Here is a 25,891-nt window from a genome sequence, read left to right as displayed (position 1 = left end):
TGCTGACCAGGTAAAGAAAAAGGAGGAGGATAAAGCACAAAAGAAAAATATTGGCAGCTCAACCCTTCATAAGAGATATGGGCAATCTATGATGCCCAAAAGAACAAAGACAGGTCCTAGCAACCTAGAATTATAGATTTAGGGCTAGGAGGGACCTTAGGGGCTTTTGAGTCCCACTGCTTAAGCTTACAGATAAGGAAACTGAGAATGAGAAAAGTGAAGTGACTTGGCCAGCAAATGTCTGAGGCAATATTCAAGTCCAGGTCTCACTGTTTCCAAGCTGAGCATGCCATCTCCTGCATTACCTGCTGATCTGGGTCTTGACAGCTCAGGAATACAAAGGTCCTCTTGATATTGATAGATTTATGTATTTCTGAGACTATTTCCCATTAACTATTAGACAGTCCCATGACAGTCCTCAGAGTCAACCTTCTTCAGGGACTCCAAATAGAGTGCAAGTGAGTGATCATGATGTATTAGAAAAAAATCATGTACCAAGAGTCAAGGCAAGTGGACATATGGTAGATTCTTATGTTGAATATAACTTTAGCTATATCATATAACATCTCTGGGCTGCCTCACTTTAATCTGTAAAATCAAGAGCAGAACCAAAGGAGTTCATGGGTTTCTTTCAGCTCTGAGATTCTAAGCCTCCAGGTGACTGTTAAGAGTTTTCTCCCCACACACTTATTAGAATCTTTAAATAACAAGAGCTTTTCTTTCTGTTTCTACTCCTACCCTCTCTCTCTCTCTGTTAGAACATTGGCTGCTTCTCATTAGAATGAAGAACTTTGGGAGACCTGCTAGGATATGAAATGATATGTAATCTTTCATCAAATTATGCTTACAAGCAATCAGGGCAAATAATGTTTTTTTAGAATGTAAGAACTATAAGACGCTTTGGACATGATTAGATCTAAAAAATTCATTTCATAAATAAGGCTGCTAAGGCCAATAAAGATTAAGTTTTACATAGTTATAAGTCAGTCAACTAGCCTTTATTATTTTTTGTTTTGTTTTTTAGTTTTTGCAAGGCAATGGGGTTTAAGTGGCTTGCCCAAGGCCACACAGCTAGGTAATTATTCAGTGTCTGAGGTCAGATTTGAACTCATGTACTCCTGACCCCAGGGTTGGTGTTCTATCTACTGTGCCACTTAGCTGCCCCGAACTAGCCTTTATTATGCTTGTGCCAAATACTCTGTTAGGCAGATGAGGAGAATAATAATTTTTTAAAAATGAGACAGTCCCAGCTGTCAAGGAGCTTATTACATCCTATAAGGGAGACAATTCTTCTGTGTTAAGGGCATGCAGACCAAATACAAAATAAACACAAGATAGTGTAGGTACTGGCAGTTGGGAAGATCAGGAAAGGATTTGAGTAAGAGCTGATAATGGGGTTCCATCTTATAGAAGTCAAGAATTCTATAAAACCTTGGTGAAAAGGTGAAAATGTGAAAAATGAGGTGGGGAGGAAGAGAGAAGGGAGTTGGTCAGCTTTTGGGGATGGGAGATGGAGTATTGTGTATGACAAACAGAAGGCCAAGTTGGCTGGACCATACAGTTTTGGAAGAGGAATACTATATAAGACAGGAATGCTAGGTCTTGGTCATATTGTTAAAAAAAAAAGTCTCTTGCCTTCACATTTCAGTTCAGATTCCTTTATATTTCACTTTTTAATTGTATTTTTCTTTCATTCATTTCTCTTTATCATTCTTCTCAATCCCATCTGGTGATGTCATATGCCTTTTAAAACTTGAACTTTTCCCTTCTAGACATCCTTTCCTTACATGTTTTACTTCAGTCTCTTAGAAAAGTAGAATTCTGTTTTTCAGTTTTAGTGTTAATTGAGTCTATTCTTAAAATAGACTATTCAGCTAGAATGCTTCCTTTCTATCAAGTTGAAATGAAATTTAAAATAGTTAAAAACATGGGCATGTCCAATAAAATGTTGGAGGCACATTTTTTTTATCTCACTGTATCCCAAGAGAGTTTTTATTTCAGTATACAATAATAATCTTTGTACCTTCCTTCCTCCCTGAAATATCAAAACAAAAACTTGTTGAACAGGAAACAACTTGCATAGATCAAGATGACTCTGTGCTCTACTAAGAAGAATGTTATCTTCATTTTGATGTGCAATGAGGACATAATTAAAGCTATACTCCTTTCTCTTCTTTCTTCCCACAGGCTGCACTAGTAGGAGGAACAACCATGATCATAGGCCATGTTTTACCTGATAAAGATACATCCCTCCTGGATGCCTATGAGAAGTGCAGGAATCTGGCTGACCCCAAAGTGTGCTGTGACTACTCACTCCACATGGGAATCACCTGGTGGTCTCCCAAGGTAATCATCTCTCTATTTTGATTGTGACTATCTTCTGGTATATATTGCCTTCAATATTTTAGACTGTGACTCTCCTAGTCTTTAATTCTTCTGCATACCTGATATTGTCAAACTGATCTGGGAAAGACATTAACTAAAAAGATCAAGGTCTCCCATTGCATCCAGAGTCATCTCCTAATCTGTATCTTGTCCCTGGAACCCAGATGGCTCCAAAGGAGAGAGTGAGGTTGGTGACTTTGCATGGCCCTCCTTTACTTAAATCCAATTCACTTGGAAGTTATAATATCACCTTCTAGATGTTATGTTCCTCTTAGAGAATAAAGGACAAACAACAACCTATGAGGAGTAGCAGCTGCTCCCCTGGGAACCCAATTTACCAATTCCAGTTGGGCAATGTAGCACCTTTCTTCTTTTCCTCTTTCTTTCTCTCCCTTCCTCCTCTCTTTCTTTCAACATAGGGTATCATACACTTAACCTGCAGGTACTCTGCCCAGAGGAATTTAAATTTTGGTCACTGAAAACTTGCAAGATTCCTTGGAGGTACTGGTTAGATTTCTTTCTTAAAGATCATGCCTTAAATCCAAATCACTTTAGCTCTTATTATTGATTGGCCAAACAGTGGGTCCCAACTTGAGCCTCACTTCTTTTTTTTTATTTTAATTTTTATTCTCATTTTGTACAAATGTTTTTTTTTTACATTAATAAAATATTCTTGTTTAAGAGTAAATGAAATACCCCCTCCCCCCACCATGAATATAGACTTGCTTGAGTGATAAAGGAAAGGGGAGAGGAAAAAAATTAAAATTAAAAAAAAGTAATAATTGTAGGTATTGCCAGGTGGCACAATGGACGAAGCACCAGCCCTAGAACCACGAGCACCCGAGCCCACATCCAGCCCCGTAGACCCAACAATCACCCAGCTGTGTGACATGCAAGCCACCCGATCCCTACTGCCCTGAAAAAACCAAAAAGAAGAAAAAAAAAGACCCAAAATAAAATAAAATAGTAATAATAGTAGGGGTGGCTGGGTGGCAGACAGAGCATTGGCCCTTGAGCCAGGAGCACCTGGGTCCAAATCCGGCCTCAGACACCCAAAGATCACCCTGCTATGTGGCCCCAGGCAGGCCACCCAGCCCCATTTGCCCTGCACCCTCCTCCTAATAATAATAATAATAATAATAATAATAATAATAATAATAATAATGATAAATGTGCTTCAGTCTTTGTTCCAACACCAACAACTCTGTCATGGGTGGATCACATTCTTTATGGTAAGTCCATCGCAAAAGTTACTTCCATATTTTTCCAACGTTGCCATTGCTGATCGCAACTCCCTCCTTTCGCATTTCTCCACTGCCATGTACTATATTTTCTTTCTCCTTTCACTCTGACTCTGCTGTAGGGTAGCTGAGTGGCGCAGCAGACAGATCCCTGGTCCTGGGGCCAAGAGGCCCTGAGCCCCCATAACACCCCTTAGGCCCAGAATCCACCTGGCCCCATGGTCCTGGACAGGCCTTCCAATCCCAGCCCCTTGCAAGAAGTAAAAAAGAAAATGTGTTATATCTGACTGCTCTCCCCCCATGGTCCATCCTTTCCTCCATCACTCACATCCCCACCCCTTCCCCCTGCTCCCCCCTCCTTCTTACTCCAGATGTCTATACCCCATTGAGTATATTTGCTGTTTCCTCTCCTAGCCACCTCTGATGAGAGCAAAGATTCCCTCATTCCCCCTTGCCTCTCCCCTTCCATATCATTGCAATAGCTCATTGTAATAAAAAAAATCTTATGTGAAATATCTTGGACTATTCCCCCTCTCCTTTTTCTTTCTCCCATTCCATTTCCCTTTTTTTCTATTGACTCCATTTTTACACCATATTTTATCTTCTAATTCAGCTTTCTCCTGTGCTTCAACTATAAAAGCTCTCTCTACCTGCTCTATTAACCGAGAAGGTTCATATGAGTATTATCAGTGTCATTTTTCTATGCAGGAATACATGCAGTTCATCCTCATTAAGTCCCTCATATTTCCCCCCTCTCCTCCAATCTCCATGCTTCACCTGAGTCCTGTATCTGAAGATCAAACCTTCTGTTCAGCTCTGGCCATTCCAAAAGGAACCTTTGAAATTCCCCCTGGTTCATTGAAAGTCCATCTTTTTCCCTGGAAGAGGACATTCAGCCTTGCTGGGTAGTTGATTCTTGGTTGCATTCTAAGCTCTTTTGCCTTCCGGTATATTGTATTCCAAGCCCTACGAGCTTCCAATGTAGTTGTTGCTAAGTCCTGTGTGATCCTGACTGCAGCTCCACGATACTTGAACTGTGTCCTTCTGACTGCTTGTACTATTTTCTCTTTGACTCGGAAGTTCTGGAACTTGGCTATAATATTCCTAGGGGTTGGTTTTTTGGGATCTCTTTCTTGGGGGGATCGGTGGATTCTCTCCATTTCTATTTTGCCCTCTGCTTCTAGAATATCAGGGCAATTTTCCTGTAGTAATTCTTTGAAAATGATGTCAAGGCTCTTTTCCTGGTCATGACTTTCAGGTATTCCAATAATTTTTAACTTATCTTTCCTAAGTCTATTTTCCATATCAATTATTTTTTTCAATGAGATATTTCACATTTTCTTCTAATTTTCATTTTTTTGGTTTTGAAGTATTGATTCCTGATTTCTGGTAAAAACATCAATCTCCCTGAATTCTATTCTTTGTCTGAAGGATTTGTTCTCCTCAGAGAGTTTTCTTATTTCTTTTTTCATCTGGCCAAGTTTGCTTTTTAAAGCATTCTTCTCCTCAATAACTTTTTGAACTGTTTTTATCCATTTGACCTAAGCTGGTTTTTAGCATGCTATTTTCTTCAGCATTTTTTTGGATTTCCTTGACTAGGCTGCTGACTTCATTTTCATGTTTTTCCTGCATCTCTCTCCTTTCTTTTCCCAGTTTTTCTTCCAACTCCCTCATTTGATTTTCAGAGTCTTTTTTGAGCTCTGTCATAGCCTGAGCCCAATTTCTGTTTTTCTTGGAGTCTTTAGATGCAGGAGCTTGTGCTTCCTCATCTTCAGACTGAGTATTTTGATCCTTTTTGGGCTCACAGGCAAAATATCTTTCAATGGTATTTCTCTTGTTTCTCTGCTTGCTCATTTTCCCAGCCTTGGCCTGTTTTGGGGTGCTTCCTGAGCTTTGTGGACACTCCCACAAGGGTCTCTGTGTGAGGTTCTGTCCTCCCTCCTGGTCTGTGAATAACCATATGCACTCCCATATGCCACGGGCCTGAGGTGGAGGGGGCCGCTGCTGTTCTGTGTGGGGGGCCTAGACTGGGATCAAGATCTGAATGTGTTCAGAGCCCCAGAGTCCTGTTCCAGGGGCAGAGGACAGAGCTCTGCAGTCTCTCTTCACTCCCCCTCCTTCAGCTCAATGGGCTCATGCCCTGGGGGGCTCCTGCTTACTGGCTCCACTTGCTTCTGTTCCTGGATCTGGGCTGCTATTCCCCCACTTTGTGCCGGTGCTCCCCGGGGTTCAGCTCAGGAGACTCCCGCTGTTGTGAGCAGGGGCTCCCAGCACCCTGGGGCTGCCTCCAGGAGGCTGAAGTTCTTTCTCCCTTGTGGGCCACCCCTCTGGCAGGCCGCCCCTCCTACCCTAGGGAGCAGAGCCTTTCTGCTCTTTTCCAGGTTACCTTGAGTAGGAGAACTGCCTCACTGGGTCCCTCTGTGAGTTCTATCTCTTGAAAGTTTAGTTAGAGTCCTTAGTTTAGAAATTTTATCAGAGAGCTCCATCTTGGCTCCGTCCTGAGCCTCACTTCTTACCTAGTGTTAATCCTTGAATGACCTTGCCTTAGTCAGACTGAGACCTAGGAAAGACCTTGGCTTAAATAGGTCAGAGTCTCCCACTTCATCCAGGGTAATCTCCAGTCATCCAGATCTATATCTTGCCACTAGACCCAGATGATCTTGAAGGAGAGAGTGAGGCTGGTGACTTTGCATAAATCCAGTCATTTAAATCACATGCTTGTCATGGAATCACCTTCCTGATGTCCTGTTAAGGTAAGGCAACATATCTGCTCTTACAAGCCTATTACACAAAACAAAAGAAAAATTAGCTCCAAGATGAGGTGATGGGGGAAGGAGAGGGAAAAAGGAAATGGACCTTTTTTTCCTAAGATAGAGATTTGGTTTCACAGCATGGTGCCTGGAACCCAGATTATTACCCATCATAGAAGATTTAAATCTCTGATTACACTCAGAGGCATAATACTTAATGAGTCCTTTTCCTCTTAAATATTTTTAGGTTTGGGCCAGCAAGACCAAATTTTCATCCAAGAAAATCCCAGAATGTTCCTGTAATTTTATTAGAGACAGAACTTCAATATATGAAGGGATCATTGTGTATGAAAACCATATTAGCAATTTACACCTTGTTATTTGTCATTACATCCCATACATTCTCCTTCCACTTAAGCACTTGCCATCCCCAGAAAATCAACTGAAATACATTTTGGCAAAATTGTTGCAGAAAAACTCACAAACTGAAAGGATGCAAACCTGTCGTGGCTGGCGAGTCTGGGGATTACTCTCACTTTCAAATTCAATTACACAATTTTAGCAAGCAGAAATCATTTTTATAAATTCTACTGCCTATCTTGGTGCTTGCAGAGGTCTTCTAAGACAAAGGCAGACAGAACAAGAAAAAGAAGAAAATAAAGCCACTGTCTGACCCTCCCCACTTTAGGGATAGCCTGATCTCTACAGAACTCCCAAAAGGGATGAGGGTTGTGGAGTTGTCTAGAAGTTATTCCAGGCCTCCTTTGGATGAGTAAATTATTTTGTATTGATGTTATGTAGCAACCCTGACCCAGTGGATCAGAAAGAGACTGAGGCGCTCCTCTGCTTCCTCAAACACTGGAGGACCCCTCTGTTTTGAACTCACTGTAAATTGGATTTAATACTAGGGAGTAAAAATTCTCCTGGGACACTGCAACACTAATGTCTAAGGAATCCAGTCAAAAGTCTGCTCTTATTTCTCTCTTGGACAGGCAAGCTAATAATTTAAATGGAAAACAACACCCTAAAAGGGTGTAGGGCTCCCAGAGAGGAATTAAGTACTCAACGTTGATTACTTAGGGTTACTTATCGTTTCAGGCAAACATTATCCTATGAATCTGCAGCCCCTAATGATAGCAGACATGCTCCCTAGACTCAGGTTACAGTAGGTAACAGTCTAGATCTGCTGAAAAGTAGGGGGAAAATGGTCAGGGACCATCTCCCATGTTCTCACATTTGCTCAATGAATAGATGATCAGTAATATTTCAGATATGTAGCCACCTATATAATTTATATATATTTTCATACTCATAACAAGTAAAGTAATGAGATATTGATATAAAAATTTCTCAAAAGACTATCAATTACCGTCTATAAGAAGAGCAAACAAAACATGTATTAATTTTTCTCCCACACATTCCTTTAATGTTAGAACATGCAGGAAGAATCCTGAATGGTCTAAAGAAAGGTAAGTGCCACAGTGGATAGAATATTGGGCTTGGAGTCAGGAAGACAACCAAAGTTCAGATCTCGTCTCAGATGCTTACTAGCTGTGGCGCTTGAACCTCCATCTGCCTCTCTGTTTCTTCAGCTGTACAATGAAGATAGTAATAGAACCTCCCTCACTGGGCTGTGGTGAAGTTCAGATGAATATAAAGTGATTATCACAGTCCTTAAAACATAAAAATGACTTAATAAATTCTTGTTCCCCCATTTCCTTCCCTGGATAGAGAACAGCTCTTGAGTACCTAAGATGCAAATATATTTTTGTTAAAGACCCATCCCCAGTATTACTAATTATTTTGATGGCATCCTCTTTATTAGGAGGATAAAGATGGCAACAACACTTTACAGTTTTCAGAGAATATTCTCCACATTTTCTGATTTGATCATCACACAGAAAGTAATTTAGGGATGCTTTCCTTGATCCAGGAAACTTTGCTGTGTCTCAGGCTCATTATGTAATTTATCAAAGATCACAATCTTGGTACACAACGAGGGAGGGAATGAAATACTGGTTGTCCATAGCCCCATCCCAAAATTTGCTTGAATATGTAATGTTGATTCTTTCCTTCCATCAGGTAAGAGCAGAAATGGAGACTTTGGTGAGAGAAAAAGGTGTCAACTCATTCCAGATGTTTATGACCTACAAAGACTTATATATGCTTCGAGATAGTGAATTATATCAAGTGTTCTGTGCTTGCAAGGATTTTGGTGCGATAGCCCGAGTCCATGCTGAAAATGGAGAGCTTGTGGCAGAGGCAAGTATAGAGACAAAATTCAGAAAGGAGTGGGCAATTAAGGTAGATCTGGTAGTTCAGACTCCTCTGCTGTGGATTTGACTTGGAGCCTTGTGGTTCCAGCTTCTAATAGGTAGTAAACTCTTCAGGGATAAAGATCCTTTCTTGAACCCATTTAAAATCATTGTGTGATATTTAAAACCTCTTTTTTTTTTTTAATATTTCTTATTCTAAAGTTCTGCCCCAATACCTCATTGTGGCCGCAAGGTAACATGGCCCAGGATGAACCCAGAGCCATGCCTGGAAGCTAGGCAGGTCCTATCTAGTTGAAAAGACTTCAGATATAAGCCTACTGTTGGACTTTACCAACTCTATTCCCAAAGTATGCCTTGCTTATTCCTAAGGATCAACCTTGCCCCTATGTTCAGAAAGGATTTCAGTACGATTGGCCATAGGGTAAATTAATTTTTCAGTCATAATAATTCTACAAGATCATCTACCATCTTGAGAGAGGTTGTATCAAAACAAAGGGAAGATTCATATTAATAAGATCCAAGAACCTTGATTTATTATTTTACCCACTTTCTGATTACATAGAACACATTTAGAAAAGTAAGAGAAATGTTAATTTTTTTAAAAAGTGAATTTGGGAACCTATTGTCTAATGAGCCAAACCTAAATCGCCAAACCTGGGCCCCAAGGCTTTTTTCTTTTTACAAAAAAGTTGATGAAGCAAAAAGAAAGAAAAAAAAGAAAAAATTGTAGAGTCTTTGTATAGTTATGACATTTGAGTTTCATTATATCATTTTGCTTCTGTCTTATAAATAATTCCTCACTTTCTTTTTTTTCTCATTATTCAGGGTGCCAGAGAGGCACTAGATCTGGGCATCACAGGTCCAGAAGGAATAGAGATCAGCCGTCCAGAGGAGGTAAGAAAAGTTTGTTAGGGCTTTTGGTTTTTTTTTTTTTTTAATTAACTTTCGTACAGAGACTTAGAATCTTCTCAGTGTTAGAGACACCTACAAATCTAAATTGGATTTTATATATTTTCCTCTTTTTGTGAGGGAAAATCCTAATTGGCTGCTTCACAGAAACCACCTTTTAAAATTCTTAGGATAGCTTTCTGTCCTAAATGATAATTTAGGATAAGTATGACCTAAAGCTTTCCTGAGACAAATTTTCAGGGCAGAGCCATAACTAGCAATTTTTGTGTTTGTTAGACAATTCAGGCCACACCTTCAATCAACTTAATATTTTATAATGTGAAAATAATGCAAGTAGTGAATGGGATGTTTGAACTGGAAGATAGGACTGAAGATTGACTGAAGATTATTGTAGGAGCTCATAGCTGAATACAACTACTAACTGACCTAGGTTCTGAGCTCAGTTGTTTCTAGAGTATACTTGTTAAATTTTTACTATCTTTAAATTCTTTGGAGCAAAGTCTGTCATTGTACCTTTTTTTTTTTCTTTGCAAGGCAAATGGGGTTAAGTGGCTTGCCCAAAGCCACACAGCTAGGTAATTATTAAGTGTCTGAGACTAGATTTGAACCCAGGTACTCCTGACTCCAGGGCTGGTGCTTTATCCACTACACCACCTAGCCACCCCTTTGTCATTGTACTCTTAATGACAGCTCAGTCTCTTAGGGAACAGGAACAGACCTGTATTGTCCTTCATTAAGAAAACAATGGAGGCAATTAGGTGGTGCAGTGTATAGAGCAATGAGCCTGGGGTCAATTGGGCCTCAGACACTTAATAATTACCTTGCTGTGTGACCTCAAACAAGTCACTTGACCCCATTGCTTTGGGGGGAGAAAAAAAAAATGCCATGGGGGGTAGTCTGTGCAAAGTTGGATATAGAAGGGGGAAAGGCTGAAAAAAAATCAGGGCCCTTCCTCCTCTCTATGGGCTATTATTAACCATATGACTAAAAAATGTTGGAGGAAAGAATCAAATCCAGAATTCCTATGTCTTAGTCCAAAGGCCTATCTTTGCAAATATATGCAAGGGGTCCCAGACAACACAGAGACCCATAAAATGGATAATCTCTTAAATGTGTATGGCACCAACACCCCATTAGACAATGCCTAATACTTTACTTTAAGTACCTTACTTTAAGAAAATACTTGATTGGGGGGAGGAGGGAAATAGTGATGAAACTGTTTAATTCCTGTGTTCTGTTTCCCCAAACAGCTGGAAGCTGAAGCATCCCACCGTGTTATCACTATTGCTAATAGGGTGAGCAGTATTTCTTCCTCCGTTCTGGAATCAGAACCCAGCAATCTCAACTTGATGAAATTATACCAGCTGCCTATTATATTAATTCTTCATCATTCTCAGATACTTTGCTTTGTGTCCCTCTGCTATCACCCCATCAAAATACAGCTCCCTCCTATCAGAACTTAAGATAAAACTGATTCGCTATCAAAGTATAAATAATTCCCAGTCAGTACTTACATTATAAGTGGGTAATTAGAGGGTGAGGAGAAGGTAGAGGGACACTAGGGGAAAGAATGCCAAACTTGGAGATTCTCTTCACGATTCCCTTCTCTACCTATTAGAACCATTCTCTTTAAAACTCATTCATCTCTACTATGATGCTTTCCCTAATCCTCCCAGCTGAAAGCTAACTTCTTTTTCAAATCTTTCATAGCCCTTTGAACTTCTCCTTTGTTTTTATAAAATTAAATATTAACAGATGAAATAGCTAGAAGATCATTAGAGAACTTTGAGGGTTATCTAGTCCAACTCCCTCATTTTACAGATAAGGAAATTGAGAGCAATTTAGGTTAAGTGACTAGATCACTGGGTAAACTGGTACCCAAGGTCATACAGGTAGTAAGTGGCAAAGAGAGGATTAGAAGTGAGCTGTTCTGATTCTAGATCCAGCACTAAACCACACTGCCTTCAGCCCGGTTATTAGAATGTTGACTCCTTGAGGGCAAGGCCCATAGCTTATTCAAAATCTTTATGTTCCCAATACCTTGGACATATTGGAATCTTCATGTCTGTTGTGCATCAAAGAAACATTTTGGGAAGCCAGGCTAACTAGATATTTCTTCTAATAGCTATAGTTTTAATCCCAAAATTCCTCCCAATGATAACTTATTCCTGGTTGAAAGGAAGCTCTGGATAGTCAAGAGAAAGCCCTTATTTTACAGATGAGGAAACTGAGGCCTAGAGAAATTAAGTGATTTGTCCAAGGTTTGGTAAAGTAGAGAAAAGTGTTGGATTAGGGGTCATAGGACCTGAGGCTCACTTTGTTCTTTCACTTTTTAACTAGATGACACTGTGGACCTCAGATTTCTCTTTTGTAACATAAGGGGGATGAGAATCTGATTAGATTACCTCTGTGGTTCTAGCTATGTCTATGAGCTAGTTAATGGCAGAGTTTCCCTATTCTGCATCCAAAAGCAAGGTTATTTGGACTAAATCCTTTTTGTTTGAGTTGGACTACGGATGTGTTTTTTTTTCAACTGCCCCCCTGTTTTTACATGCCATCCACAGGGAACTTAGTCACATCAGGCTTATTAGTACATTTCAGAAATTTACTCCTCCATACAAAAATTTATTTACTCCAGTCAAAAACATTCTCATGATAAATTATTGGTGTTCATTTTCCAGAAGAATTTTAAATCTATTTCTTTTTTCCCCTTTAAGGCCTTTTCCTGATAATAAGGGTGGAAAATGGCAACTTAAATACTTGACAATGACAGTGTCAGTTTTTCACTTATTTACCCATATAGATGGACCTCCATGGTCCAGGATAGAGAATGAAGTTTACACATGCCTGGTTAATGGGTGGTAGTTTCCTTGTTTATATACAAATGCTTCAGCCACTGTTTGAGTTCTCTCCATGTCAACTCTATGGGTAGGACATAAAATTATCAGGTCTACCATGTTCACTTTTGGGGGGAAAAGAGACTAGATGTCCCAGCAGAGTTTTTTGGGGTTTTTTTTTTTTACAGTGGAGTTATTTATTAAAGTTAGTTTTCCAATGAAGATGCTATCTACTTTGTATGCTTGATTTGTTGAAAGATCCATTGTATGACAACTGTGTTTCTTGTGTTTAGACTCATTGTCCAGTTTACCTAGTCAATGTTTCCAGTATCTCTGCCGGAGATGTCATTGCTGCTGCTAAGATGCAAGGTAAGTCTGCAGGTAGGGATGAAAAATAAGGGTAATGAAATTTAGCTTTAGGTTATAGGATTTTAAAAGTAATTGGAGTCAAGGTCACCTGGTTTCTTTAACTTTTACTTCAAAAGGACTAACTTGGACTTGCTAGGATTTCCCAGAATTTTGAGCCTCTCCTCTCCTGTTTTTCTAATGACCCTTTTCTTCCAGTCATCTTACACTGTCCTTGATTTGGTCAATTGGGACTAGTATTCCCTCTGTCCAAATGTTTATAAAACTACGATTTCACTAATATGAAACTTTACCTCCCTCTACCAACCTACATATGACTTACAGACTTATAAGATCACAGGTCTAGAGCTGGAAGGGAATTTAGAATCTATCTAATCCAATTCTTCATTTGACAAATGAAGAAACTGAGGCCTGTTGCCTAAAGTCATAAAGGCAATAAGTAGCAGAGCTGAGATGTTATTTCCACTGAAATGAAGTTCTGAGTACTTAAAAGTTAAATGACTTCCCCAGGGTTGCATAGTTCAGTTAAGTGTCAGAAGCAGAATTGGAACCCAGGTCTTCCTGACCCTGCATCCAGTCCACTAGTCACTACACCATAATTTTTCTGTAGAATCAGAGTTGAAGAATTTTAAACCAGGAAATGTTCAGTGGATTTGTTGTGGTTGCTGTTTAGTTGCTTCTGACTCTTTGTGACCCCATTTAGGGTTTCCTTGGCAAAGAGACTGGGGTGGTTTGCCACTTTCTTCTCCAGTTCATTTTGCATATGAGGAGACTAAGGTAAATAAGGTGAAGTGACTTTCCCAGTGTTTCACAGCCTAAAGATCTGAGGTCACATTTGAACTCAGAACCTGACTCCAGGTCCAGGGCTATATGCACTGTATATCATTTAAGGTTATATCAATAGTGTTTGTAAGTAGCAGAACTTAAATCCCAGCTCTCCCTGACTTACTGACTATTCTTCTAGCTACTACACTAAACTGCTTCCCTTGGAAAAGATAATTTATGTGTGTCCTGAGAGTGGTTAAAAATTAATACCATTAGAGCAGCTAGGTGGTGCAGTGGATAGAGCACCAGCCCTGGAGTCAGGAGGACCTGAGTTCAAATCCAGCCTCAGATACTTAATAATTACCTAGCTGTGTGGCCTTGGGCAAGCCACTTAACCCCATTGCCTTGCAAAAAAATCTAGAAAAAAATTAATAACATTAATGTTCCCATTTATCTTCAGATTAAGAATTTCTGCCATTCTACACACAAATTCTGGGGGAGTTTTTGCTACCTCTTAGGACAAAACAACATCAGGACTGATTAAACAGACTTGTCTTTTAGCAAAAAAAAAAAAAAAAAAAAAAACAAATCCATAACTAACTATCCCATAGCCAGAATTTAGGCATGCTCCAATTTGAAAATGAATTTTATTTCTCCCCCACCTGGCACACCTGCCCCAAAGTTCATTTGTTAACTCAGTTTGAAATTTTGGACACCTTTTTTTTGGGGGGGGGCATAGAAATAATGTAATAAATGATGAAGGTGGTGGTAGGAGGGTTATTAGAGAGAGGCTTCTGTTTGGGGAAACAAAGCAAAAAAAAAGTAAACAAGATTTCTCACTTCCCTAAATAATGTATTTTTGAGTGCCTACTATTAATAAGGCATTGGTGGGAGGAAGGGGATATATTTGTTCATTTCCTTTCCAGAGTTAAGAGTTGTCATTCTTATCCAGCATTTTGTTTAGTTAACTTTTTTCTATTCATTTGCATTAACTAATTGGACAAAAAATGGAGAAAAGTAAATGGTCAATTTCTCATTAGACACTTTCTGAATATCATGCTTACTTGCACCCAAGGTGAAGTGTTTTCCAGTTGAAAGCAAGAGTAGAAAATAGCATTTTGCATTACCAAAAGATGGTCAATTTAGACAATGATGCTGAGACCAAGATTATGCACTTAACATTTTATTATCTCTTTTATCCCCAGTTTCCATGTCATTTCCAAAGAAATGACAACTGCATTATCTAAAGTAATTTACCACCTAGGATCATGTGATCATAGATCCAGAGTTGAAAGACTTCAGAGGCTCTTTGTTTTATAGGTGATGGTCAAAGAAGTTATGTAACTTAACTAAAACTACATGGGTAATATGTAAGCAGAAGCAAGATTCACTATCATTTTCTGACTTTGACTATAACCTGCCTTCTCCCTCTCTTCCTTCTTTCTTGCCATCATCTCTTCCATCCTTTCATCCTTCTACCCTTATTTCTTTCTTATTTTTTTAAGGTTTTTGCAAGGCAAATGGGGTTAAGTGGCTTGCCCAAGGCCACACAGCTAGGTAATTATTAAGTGTCTGAGACCGAATTTGAACCCAGGTACTCCTGACTCCAAGGCCAGTGCTTTATCCACTACGCCACCTAGCCGCCCCCTACCCTTATTTCTTACCCACTCCTTTCTTCCTTTGTTCTTTCCTTTCCTCCTTCCCTTCCTCCTTCCTTCCCTGCTTCCTTCCTTCTAGACTTCTTTCCTTCTTTCTACCTTTGTTCTTTCATTCCTCCTTTACTTTTTTCCTTATTTCTTTCCTTCCATCCCTTTCCACTTCTTTCTATCCTTCTTTCTATCTTTTCCTTCCTTCCTTTCTTCTTTTGTCCTATCCATCCTTTTTTATTTTCCTTTTCTTCCCTCTTTCATTTCTTCCTTTTTTCTTCCTTCTTCCCCTCCTTCCTTCCTTTTTTTTCTTACTTCTACTTTTCCTCCTTTCCTTCAATCCTTCCTTGTTTTCTTTCATTTTCTCCCCTCCTCCCACCCTCTCTCCCTGACTTTAGATCATACTAGAAAAGACTTCAAAGGTCATTTAGCACAACCTCTTTATTATACAAATGAGGAAACTGAAGCCCAGGTAGATCCAGGGGCTTCTACAAAATCACATAAGTAGTAGCCATTAGGGTTTCAGAATACAGAATACTATGTATCTAGTATAACTTGGTCTGTTCAGTTTCATATGATGATGGCAAGGAAGAAGGAAGGAAGACAGGGAGGAGGGAGAAGGCAGGTTTATAGTCCAAGTCAGAAAATGATAGTGAATCTTGCTTCTGCTTACATATTACCCATGTAGTTTTAGTTAAGTTACATAACGTCTGTTTCATATTAGTCCCAATAAATTTAAAGGTAACAATTAATTAATGCAATAATTAAATTTTCTTTTAAATGTTTATTGATTACAAATGGAACCATAATAATAACTACCATTTATACAGCACTTTCTTGCAAAATACCTTATTAACCTCATTTGCTCCTCACAACCACCTTGGGAAGTAGTAGGTGTTATAATTATCCTCATATTATAGTTAAAGAAACTGAGGTAGACATAGGGCAACGTGACTTGTCCAGGGTTACACAGCTAGTCAGTATCTGAATCAGGATTTGAATGTAGGTAGGTCTTCTTGACTCAAGAGTTCTATGCTCTAACTACACCATGCTAGGCCCTGCTGAACTGGCCTCTTTGAATTTTGCAGACAAACCAAATCAGGAAAAGAAACCATTAACAGTATAGTAAAATAAAAATGTTTTCTGAACTTAGTAAACCCTACAAAATTATAAAAATACCAAAAACAGGTTGCTTAGGAAAAAGAAATCTCACCAAATGTAACTTTTTTCCTCATAGAACAACTTTGATAAATCTCGTTTTTTGAGCCATTGCTATCACTTTCCTATTTTACTTTATTCATAATGCTAAAGAAATATGAACTGTTTCAAAATGGTGAGCTCTCATCTTCATGTACTTCTAAAAACTGAAAGCTTAACTGAATTGAAACAGCTTTAATATTTTTTAATTTATTTTTTGATTTGATTCATTCCCAAACTCCATCCTATATGTTCCATATGTTTCAGAAAATGGTAGAATCTGAATCAAGCAAGAGAGAAAATATTCTCAGCTTATAAAGTTCTCACTATATAATAAAATATCCCAGACTGTGTTCCTGGACCATACTATCTAACAAAATACTCTTTATTCTCCATTTGAAAACATCTTTCCCTTGTTAAGACCTTAATGCTTTGTTTATTTTGTAGACCAATGAAATGCAAGTGCAGACCTGTCAACATTATTTTGTTTTTTAATATTGAGTACAGAAATTTATATATAGGTATTTGGTAATTCCATTTCTTAGTAAATAGTCTTTTTATTTCTGTACTTATAAGCAAAGATACCCTTGAATTCTCAAAAATTAGCCAATAATGTTCTCTTATCCTTTTTCAGGTAAGGTTGTCTATGCAGAGACCACTACTGCCCATGCCACATTGACTGGCTTACACTATTACCACCAGGACTGGTCCCATGCAGCTGCTTATGTCACAGTGCCCCCTCTGAGGCTGGACACCAACACCTCCACCTACCTCATGAGTCTGCTAGCCAAGTAAGGCACTTACTGTGCTGTCTTCACATCATCATCACCAGCATGGGGGTGTGTGTGTGTGTGTGTGTGTGCAGAGTGTATAGATTATTGGAAAGACTAGAAATGAAGAAACTACCACCCACAGGTCACATTGGACAGCAGTTTAATTTCACCTAGTCCAAGATTGCTTTGACTTTTTAAAAATTTTTTTTGAATTTTACCATTTTCCCCCCAATCTACTTCCCTCCCCCCCCAACAGAAGGCAGTCTGTTAGTCTTTACATTGTTTCCATGCTATATATTGATCAAAATGGAATGTGTTGTGAGAAAAATCCTTAAGGAAAAAATAAGATATAAGAGATAGTAAAATTATGTAATAAGATTTTTTTTTAAATAAATTGAAGATAATGGTCTTTGGTCTGTGTTTAAACTCCACAATTCTTTCTTTGAATACAGATGGTATTCTCCATTGCAGATAGCCCAAAATTGTCCCTGATTGTTGCACTGATGGAATGAGCAAGTCCTTCATGGTTGATCATCACCCCCCATGTTGCTATTAGGGTATACTATGTTCTTCTGGTTCTGCTTGTCTCACTCAGCATCAGTTCATGCAAATCTCTCCAGGCTTCTCTGAATTCCTATCTTTCCTGGTTTCTAAATAGAACAGTGCTGTTCCATCACATACATATACCACTATTTGTTCAGTCATTCCCCAGTTGATGGACATTCACTCAATTTCCAATTCTTTGCCTCCACAAACAGAACTGCTATGAATATTTTTTGTACAAGTGATGTTTTTTACCCTTTTTCATGATCTCTTCAGGGTATAGACCCAGTAGTGGTATTGCTGGTATACACATTTTTACTGCCCTTTGTTGTAATTCCAGACTGCTCTCCAGAAAGGTTGGATGAGTTCAGAGCTCCAACAACAATGATTGCACTGACTTTTAAGCATAGAACCCCTGAAAATAAGTTCAGACTAACCTACTGAATTATTTAGGGTAAAAGTATCTGAAGATTTAAGGATAAAAAAACCAATTGTCAAATTGTGGCTATGGATTATTAATATCTGAAACCCACCTCCCAAGGGAATACCTCAGAACCTATTTAAGCACTTATACTTCTATATTCTTCTTTCCCTTATACTTTTTTGTGTGTCTCCTTTCCTTATCCCTTGGTCTCTGACTTGCTACCCATCTCTCCATCTGTCCATCCAATTGTTTATCACATAACAGTAGTCCTCTCTTATAAGGACTGTCAATCCATGAAATGTTGAACAAAATTGAGTGATAATTCTATTAGGAGGCTGATTGTAGATTGCAGAAAGAAAGAAAGCTGTTGCATTTAGATATGTGTCTTAGCTGGTGCATACATCTTGGATAGACTGTCCCGCCTGTCTCACCACTCTCTTCTTTCTAAACATCTGTTTCACTCTCACATTAGGCTACTCAATTCCCAGACCTGAAGCCAAGTGAAATAAATGGAGCTTATAAGAGGGTTCATGGATATACACACACACACACACACACACACACACCCCTACCCACACAACACACATACACACATGTGCATATGTGTATGTATGTGTATGTACATACTTATATGTGAACTTGGGTTTAGGGGCTAAATAAGTGTCTACACATATGTATATGCATATATATTTAGTGTTATCCCCATTTGTCAAAGTTTTATATTCCTTTTTTTATAAAGTCGTGCATTTTTAAATTGATTTCTCTAAGAAAAAAGCTTTTTTCCTTTAATGAACCCCTTACACCATAACTGATAAAACTGCAGCCACCCTTAAAAACTGATCCCAGTAGCCACTCAATGGCCTAATGCATATACTACTGGACTAGAAAATGACCCATAAGCAGACTGGTCCCTTGACCAGATTGTATACTGGCTTATAGATTCAGGAGATTTCTGACTCTAAAAGGCTGTTCCAGTAAGATCAACTCCATGCTCATCTGAGGACTACCATTAGGTGACTCTGCAGTCCCTGTCGAGGATCCAAGAAGTAGGCTGTCTCGTCTTGCCTTTTTTTTTTTTTTTTTGCAGGGCCAATGGGGTTAAGTGACTTTCCCAAGGTCACATAGCTAGGTAATTATTAAGTGTCTGAGTCTGGATTTGAACTCAGGTCCTCCTGAGGCTGGTGCTCTTATCTACTGCGCCACCTAGCTGCCCCTTGTCTTGTCTTTCTTTATCCCTTACGGTTTCTTGTTTTGGTCTAGACTTATGATTTCCTTGGTATAAAGAACTCCCAGGGAATAAACTCCCTTAACCAATGCAGAAAAGCAAAGATTTGAAACTTATAGTTTATTATAGTTATTTGGAACACTTAAAGGTTAAATGATTTTTCCAAAGGCATATAATCAATATTTGTTATGGGTAAGACTTGAACCTAGGTATTCATGACTTACCCATTCTCTTTCTACTATGCACATTGTCTCTGAGACAGGAAATAATCAAAAGAAACAGAAATGGAATGTGTCATCCCCTCACTTGTACATATAAACAAAAGCAGAGTTGTTAATTGAGAAAATGGCACATTGGTTAGCATCTGCTCTTTTTATAAGCAATTAGAGGAAGGATTAAAAGAAATACAAACTATTTTAAATTAAGTACCCTTCTTCCTATTTTACCATTGTAAACTTCAATTATCTCGATAGTTGCTCTTCACCAGTGTACATCTACAATCTGTGTCACTAAGGAGGCTGGAAATGGTGGCTCTCCAGCTCAGGGGTTCTGAGCTACAGTAGGACTAACATCAGTCAGGTGGCTGCACTAAGTCTGACACTAATACAGGGAGTCCTTGACAGCAAGAGACTATGGGGCTGCCTAAGGAATGACAAACTGACCCCAGTCAGTAATGCTTCTGTGCCAATCAGTAGTAGGATTGGGCTCATTGATGACTGCTGCACTTCTAGCCTAGACATACTTGGAAGATGTCTTTTCAAAAACTAACACTAATGCTAACGCAAAACCAACACTAACACAAAACTAAACTAACACTAACACAAAACACCAACAAAATTTTTCTTAACTTTTTGCCTCGAGGAAGTCCATGAGTTTTTCTTAAAGTGAAAAAACATAGCTTGGATGGAAAGAAACTAAAGATTTCAGAACTAATGAAAGCTCTTGGTGCAGCTTATGGAGCCAGTACTGATTGGTTGCATCCTCTGGAATCTAGAACTCTATGTGTCAAGAGATTCAAGATGAACTTCAATCAGTGGAGATTCATTCCAAGCAAAAAGCCATAGACTAATGCCAAAAAATGCCACTTCTTTTTATAAAGCATACGTTTTATAATGAAGGGAAATAAAGTATCATCTTTCTTCTCCTGTTCTCCCTTCTGTTAACATGCAATACCTTACTTTTCATTCATGTTAACCATATTTGTCCCTCACGTATCAAAAGGTATTGTAAGGGGGGGGCGGCTAGGTGGCACAGTGGATAGAGCACCAGCCCTGGAGTCAGGAGGATCTGAGTTCAAATCCTACCCAGATACTTAATTACCTGTGTGATCTTGGGAAAGTCATTTAACCCCATTGCTTTAAAAAAAAATAAAAATTGTTTTTTAAAAAGTCAGTGTGATATAGTCAATATAAAGCTGTTCTCAGAGTTCAGAAGAGCTTAATCCAAGAACTATTTCCAGTATATACTGACTGTGACCTCAACCAAGTCAGCCCACCCCAGTCCCCTTGGCAAATCTCTTAAGACTGTTAGAGCAGGTGTCTACTTGAATTGGTAGATGGAGTTTCCACACTAGGAGTGACCATTGAAATCACAGGTCTTGTACAAAAAAAGTAAATAAAAAAAAGTAAATAAAAACCAAACTTCATCTCTTGCAGTCTTTAATGATTTATTCTGAGATTTTCTATCAGTGTTCCTAACAAAAGTAACAATAAAGGTAACAGCTGTGTGCATTCAGGTCCTATCTTAGAAATTTTCAGAGAGGCTTTTTTTGAAGTATCTTTTGAAACCTACCAATGAGCAGCTAATTGCTTTTTATGGTGAAATAAAAATTCCTTGAAGCACATTGTCATGAAAGTGTCAAATAGACCCTATGTACTGAAAACTGAGAAAGATGAACTTCAATGACATGATGCATTTTTGTTGGCATTGCTTGGTCCAATGCTGAATTAACTGTATTTTGTAGAATAACCAAGGAGATGGGTAAGGGAAAATGTCAGGTCAACTTTTTCTCCTAAAAACTGTTTTTCAGTTTAAAAAGGAGATGAATAAAAACAGCTATCAATCATCAATAAGCATTTATGGAGCATCAATTGCAGTGCTTTGAATGTAGCTATAACAACACTTTAATGTTTTGAAATTTCACTTTACTGCAGGGGAAAAAAAGAAGGTATTATGGCATAGTTAGCTGCATTTAAAGGATGTTGGATCATCCAAGTTATCCCCAATCCACCTGAAAACCCCTTTTCAATTATAAGATGGTAGGGGAATTTGAGCTTAAATTTCAGTTAAATATGATAGCTAACCTTTTTTAAATTCAAATTTGTAAAACCTGTAAATATTGAAGTTTTGGCAGGGAGACATCAGTGTAAAGTTAGAAGGCATAAGTAAAATGTATGTAATGATTTTTTAATTATACCTATGATTTCATTGGTATAGGGCAAATCAGTGAGGAAATTTCCTCACATCAGTGAATATTGGTACCTGCAGTACAACATATAGTCCTGGAGAGTTGCCTGGGCCCATAGAGGTCAGGTGACTTGCTCAGGGTCATATAGCCAGTATGTGTCAGAGGCAGGCCTTGAACCCAGGTTTTTCTGATTCCAAATTAAGCTTCCTATCTATTATGCTAGAGTGCCTCTCTAGGTTTTTAAAATAAAATAACTTTTTTTTAAATTTTATTTATTTATTTTGAATTCTACAATTTTTTTCCCTAATCTCACTCCCCCCCCCCCCCAGAAGGCATTCTGTTAGTCTTTACATTGTTTCCATGGTATACATTGATCTGAGTTGAATGTGATGAGAAGGAAATCATATCCTTAAGGGAAAAAAATAAAGTATGAGAGATCTCTAAATTACATAATAAGATAATTTTGTTTTGTTTTTTGAGGGGTTTTTTTAGGTTGTTTTTTTTTTTTTGCTAGGCAATGGGTTAAGTGGCTTGCCCAAGGTCACGTAGCTAGGTAATTATTAAGTGTCTGAGACCAGATTTGAACCCAGGTACTCCTGACTCCAAGGCTTTATCCACTACACCACCTAGCGTTTTGTTTTTAATTAAAGGTAATAGTCTCTGGTTTTTGTTTAAACTCCACAATTCTTTCTCTGGATACAGATGGTATTCTCCATCGCAGGTAGGCCAGAATCGTCCCTGATTGTTGCACTGATGGAATGAGCAAGTCCATCAAGGTTGATCATTATCCCCACATTGCTGTTAGGGTGTATAATATTCTTCTGCTTCTGCTCATCTTGCTCAGCATCAGTTCATGCAAATTCTTCCAGGCTTCACTGAATTCCTATCTCTCCCAGGTTCTAATAGAACAATAGTGTTCCATAATGTACATATATCACAGTTTATTCATCCATTCCCCAGTTGATGGAAATTCACTCGATTTCCAATTATTTCCTACCACAAACAAGGGCTATAAAAATGTATATCTTAAAAGAGTGAAAAATGTTTGTAGGATAGAATTAAAAGTTTTGTGTGTTGTATACACAGATGTGTTCATGGAGGTTTTGTGCATAAGCAAAGATATTTTTGCTCTTTTAAATGAATTTGCCAAGTTGTTATTCTTTTACTTTAATTTTGGTCAAAAATATAATATGATTATTGCGCAGAACTCATCTGGCATTACAGCCATCAGTTATGTTATCATTCCCTTAGAGGAAAAAATGTAATCAACTATTTGTTATACAGAAAGATAAGCTGATTATAAAGACTCTGTAGTCTTTCCAGGAGCTGTGCCAATAGCAACCCAGAGGTGTATTTTCTATATTGGGTATTTGGCAACCCAGGTGTACTTTCTGTATTATGAAATTTTCTATCTTACATAATATTCTTCTCTATCCTTGTGCTTATTTTTAAAAATTGGTTGATAATTCTGAGATTTATACATTTCAGATTAACTTCTTAACAGGAAATCATCTGCTTTTTGGCACTTTGGCCAAGCAATAGCTAAGTAGGATGTAATTTAATCTGTGATTCATTATATGCCATTCTGTCTCTTCAGTGACACTTTGAACATTGTATCTTCTGACCATCGACCCTTCACCACAAAACAGAAGGCAATGGGCAAGGAGGATTTCACTAAGATCCCTCATGGAGTGAGTGGTGTACAAGACCGTATGAGTATCATCTGGGAGAGAGGCGTGGTAGGTTTTCTGGCTCTCTTGAGTTTTTTTTTTTTTTAATTTTCCTATTTTTCTCCCTCACATTGTTTTCATCCTGGATGTGTTGCCTAAGCAGGTTCGTAGGAAGGCTCCATCAGCTTAATTGCAACAGCTTTTTATCCAAAGAATCTTCCAAAGGCATTGGTTCATACAAAAGAGTGCAGCAGGCACAGTAGTGACCAGAAGCATAGTTCTGTGGGGGCTAAGCCTTGCATAATGCCTATGCCACCCAGGCACAATCACCATCACTACCAAGGTATAGGAGAGGTTTGCATTTGGGGGGACTATTTTTTTTTCTATTGATTACCACCATAAATGGATTAATTAACTGCCATTTTAGTGAGGACAAAGCTGGGGCAGATAGTTATCAACGGATTATAGATTTAGAGCTGGAAGGGGACCATCCTTCAGGACCACAGGTAAATTGAAACCATCCAAAGTCACACAGGTAGTCAGTGACAGAACCAGAATTTGCATTCAGCAGTTTTTCCTACCATTCTTAACACTGCTTCCCATCAGGCTTAAGTCAGCATTGCCCCACAGCTGCAATATGGATCATGATGTCAGGAGAAAAAGTATTGATTTATATTCCTCCCCATCCTTCAGTCATTAGGAATCTGGTGGGAGGGGGAGTTTAAGGATAGAGGAATGCTCAAGAATTCTTCTCCACCAGAAGAGGCATCTTTGCTGAGACTAGGACCTAATTTGAATATCCATCTAGGTGTGAATATTTTTATTTGTGATATGCCACAGACAATGAACTGCTTAAAATATGAGGCTTGAAATTCAGTGCTATATTATTTAAATTCTAAGGTGCCCCAAAGAGAGTATAGTATAAATTAACAAAGGTAAAAACATCTGCCAAGGGAAAGAATGGAAATTGTTCATGTAAAAATCAAAAGCCTTTCTCATTTCTCAGAGGGCAAGAAAAATTGAATTTAATTAAATATTTCATTTAAATTTATAATAATTAGCTATATTTTAGCTTTAGGTAAAATTCATATTGGCAGAAAACTAGAATTTTTTGTGATATATATATATATATATATATGCAACTTTTCATTTGAGATCCTTTGTATAATCTAAGACTACATTTATATTCATTTAACAGGATTTGAATTAGATTATTACCATTTTACATGATTATAAATGTTAGCTACATCTTTGATTTAATGGCATATGATTAGTCCGATCTTTGATATATTTCAGGCTGCATTCTTAGCCAAAAACATAACACATGGAGGAATGGTGAGGCTCTCCCTGAGAATGTTCAGGAAATAGGATCTAAGGATGGGAAGTAGATAATGGAAATTATGAAAGAGAACAACTTTATTTTCAGCTATACAAAATTTATATACAGACATATTGTTATGTATCTTTTAAATATTACATGCAGTTTTAAATGGCTCAATGCTCATGAAATAAAGCAAAGAAGCTAAGTATAGCCTTGGTCTCATAAAGACCATGTTCTCTCCAGCCAAACTAATAGGTCTTTAGAAGGACTAAAGAGAAACAATGGAGACTTGATGATTTTATGCAGACTTTTCATGACTTATAATTTTATGTCTTCTGATTGTCATTTTTTTTCCAGGTGGGAGGAAAGATGGATGAAAATCGTTTCGTGGCTGTGACTAGTTCAAATGCAGCCAAGATTCACAACCTGTATCCCCGAAAGGGCCGCATCATCCCTGGAGCTGATGCTGATGTGGTTGTGTGGGATCCAGAGGCTACAAAGTAAAACCAGACCCCCAGACCCCAGGCTTTGAGGGACTTGAGATTTTAAGAGAGATGGCATTCTAGAATAAGAGCTGGAAAAATAGGATCTTTACCCATTTTTGTATAAGTGGATCCAAAAAAATTTTTTTTAAGTTTTTTTTAGGTTTTTGCAAGGCAAATGGGGTTAAGTGGCTTGCCCAAGGCCACACAGCTAGGTAATTATTAAGTGTCTGAGCCAGGATTTGAATTCAGGTACTCCTGAATACAGGGCCGGTGCTCTATCCACTGTACCACCTAGCCACCCCTACATTTTTAAATAAAGTTTTGTTGTATTTGAAATTGTAAGTTTTGACTTGGCCCTCTGGCCTAGCTTGTTGGTCCATGTTCTAGAATTCTGGGGTTAGGAGGATGAAGAGACTTATAGAAGGATTGAATTCATTAGATTCAATATACATTTTTAAGAACCCACTATATTCAAGGCCTTTTAGGTACTAGGGATGAAAAAAAGATAGGATATGCTCTCTAGTAACTCATCATCTAACATGAACACCTGTGATACAAGAGAGAGCAAAATCCATATAAATTATAAAAAAAAGTCCAGGCAAATTATTTTAAGCCCCTTCTTAAGCTAAATAAGAGTATTCAATCTTATCCAGGTGGATTATTTAGGGAAT

The 25,891-nt window shown here is 38.3% G+C and overlaps 1 protein-coding gene across 4 annotated transcripts in view; it reads left to right on the top strand.

The window, feature by feature from the left end:
- DPYSL5 (dihydropyrimidinase like 5) overlaps window positions 1-25,891 on the top strand; it is a 127,474-nt gene that overhangs the window by 83,904 nt on the left and 17,679 nt on the right. For all 4 annotated transcript variants that reach the window (XM_074209894.1, XM_074209895.1, XM_074209897.1 and 1 more), the window contains exons 3-10: window positions 2,188-2,346; window positions 8,459-8,638; window positions 9,478-9,546; window positions 10,812-10,856; window positions 12,692-12,767; window positions 17,007-17,163; window positions 23,342-23,483; window positions 25,093-25,235. In XM_074209894.1, the coding sequence (XP_074065995.1) occupies window positions 2,188-2,346; window positions 8,459-8,638; window positions 9,478-9,546; window positions 10,812-10,856; window positions 12,692-12,767; window positions 17,007-17,163; window positions 23,342-23,483; window positions 25,093-25,235 (971 nt within the window). The remainder of the gene's footprint in view (window positions 1-2,187; window positions 2,347-8,458; window positions 8,639-9,477; window positions 9,547-10,811; window positions 10,857-12,691; window positions 12,768-17,006; window positions 17,164-23,341; window positions 23,484-25,092; window positions 25,236-25,891) is intronic.

This window comes from Macrotis lagotis, chromosome 1 (genome assembly GCF_037893015.1).
Source record: "Macrotis lagotis isolate mMagLag1 chromosome 1, bilby.v1.9.chrom.fasta, whole genome shotgun sequence".
Lineage (NCBI taxonomy): Eukaryota > Metazoa > Chordata > Mammalia > Peramelemorphia > Peramelidae > Macrotis > Macrotis lagotis.
This window is presented reverse-complemented; position numbering and strand designations above follow the sequence as displayed.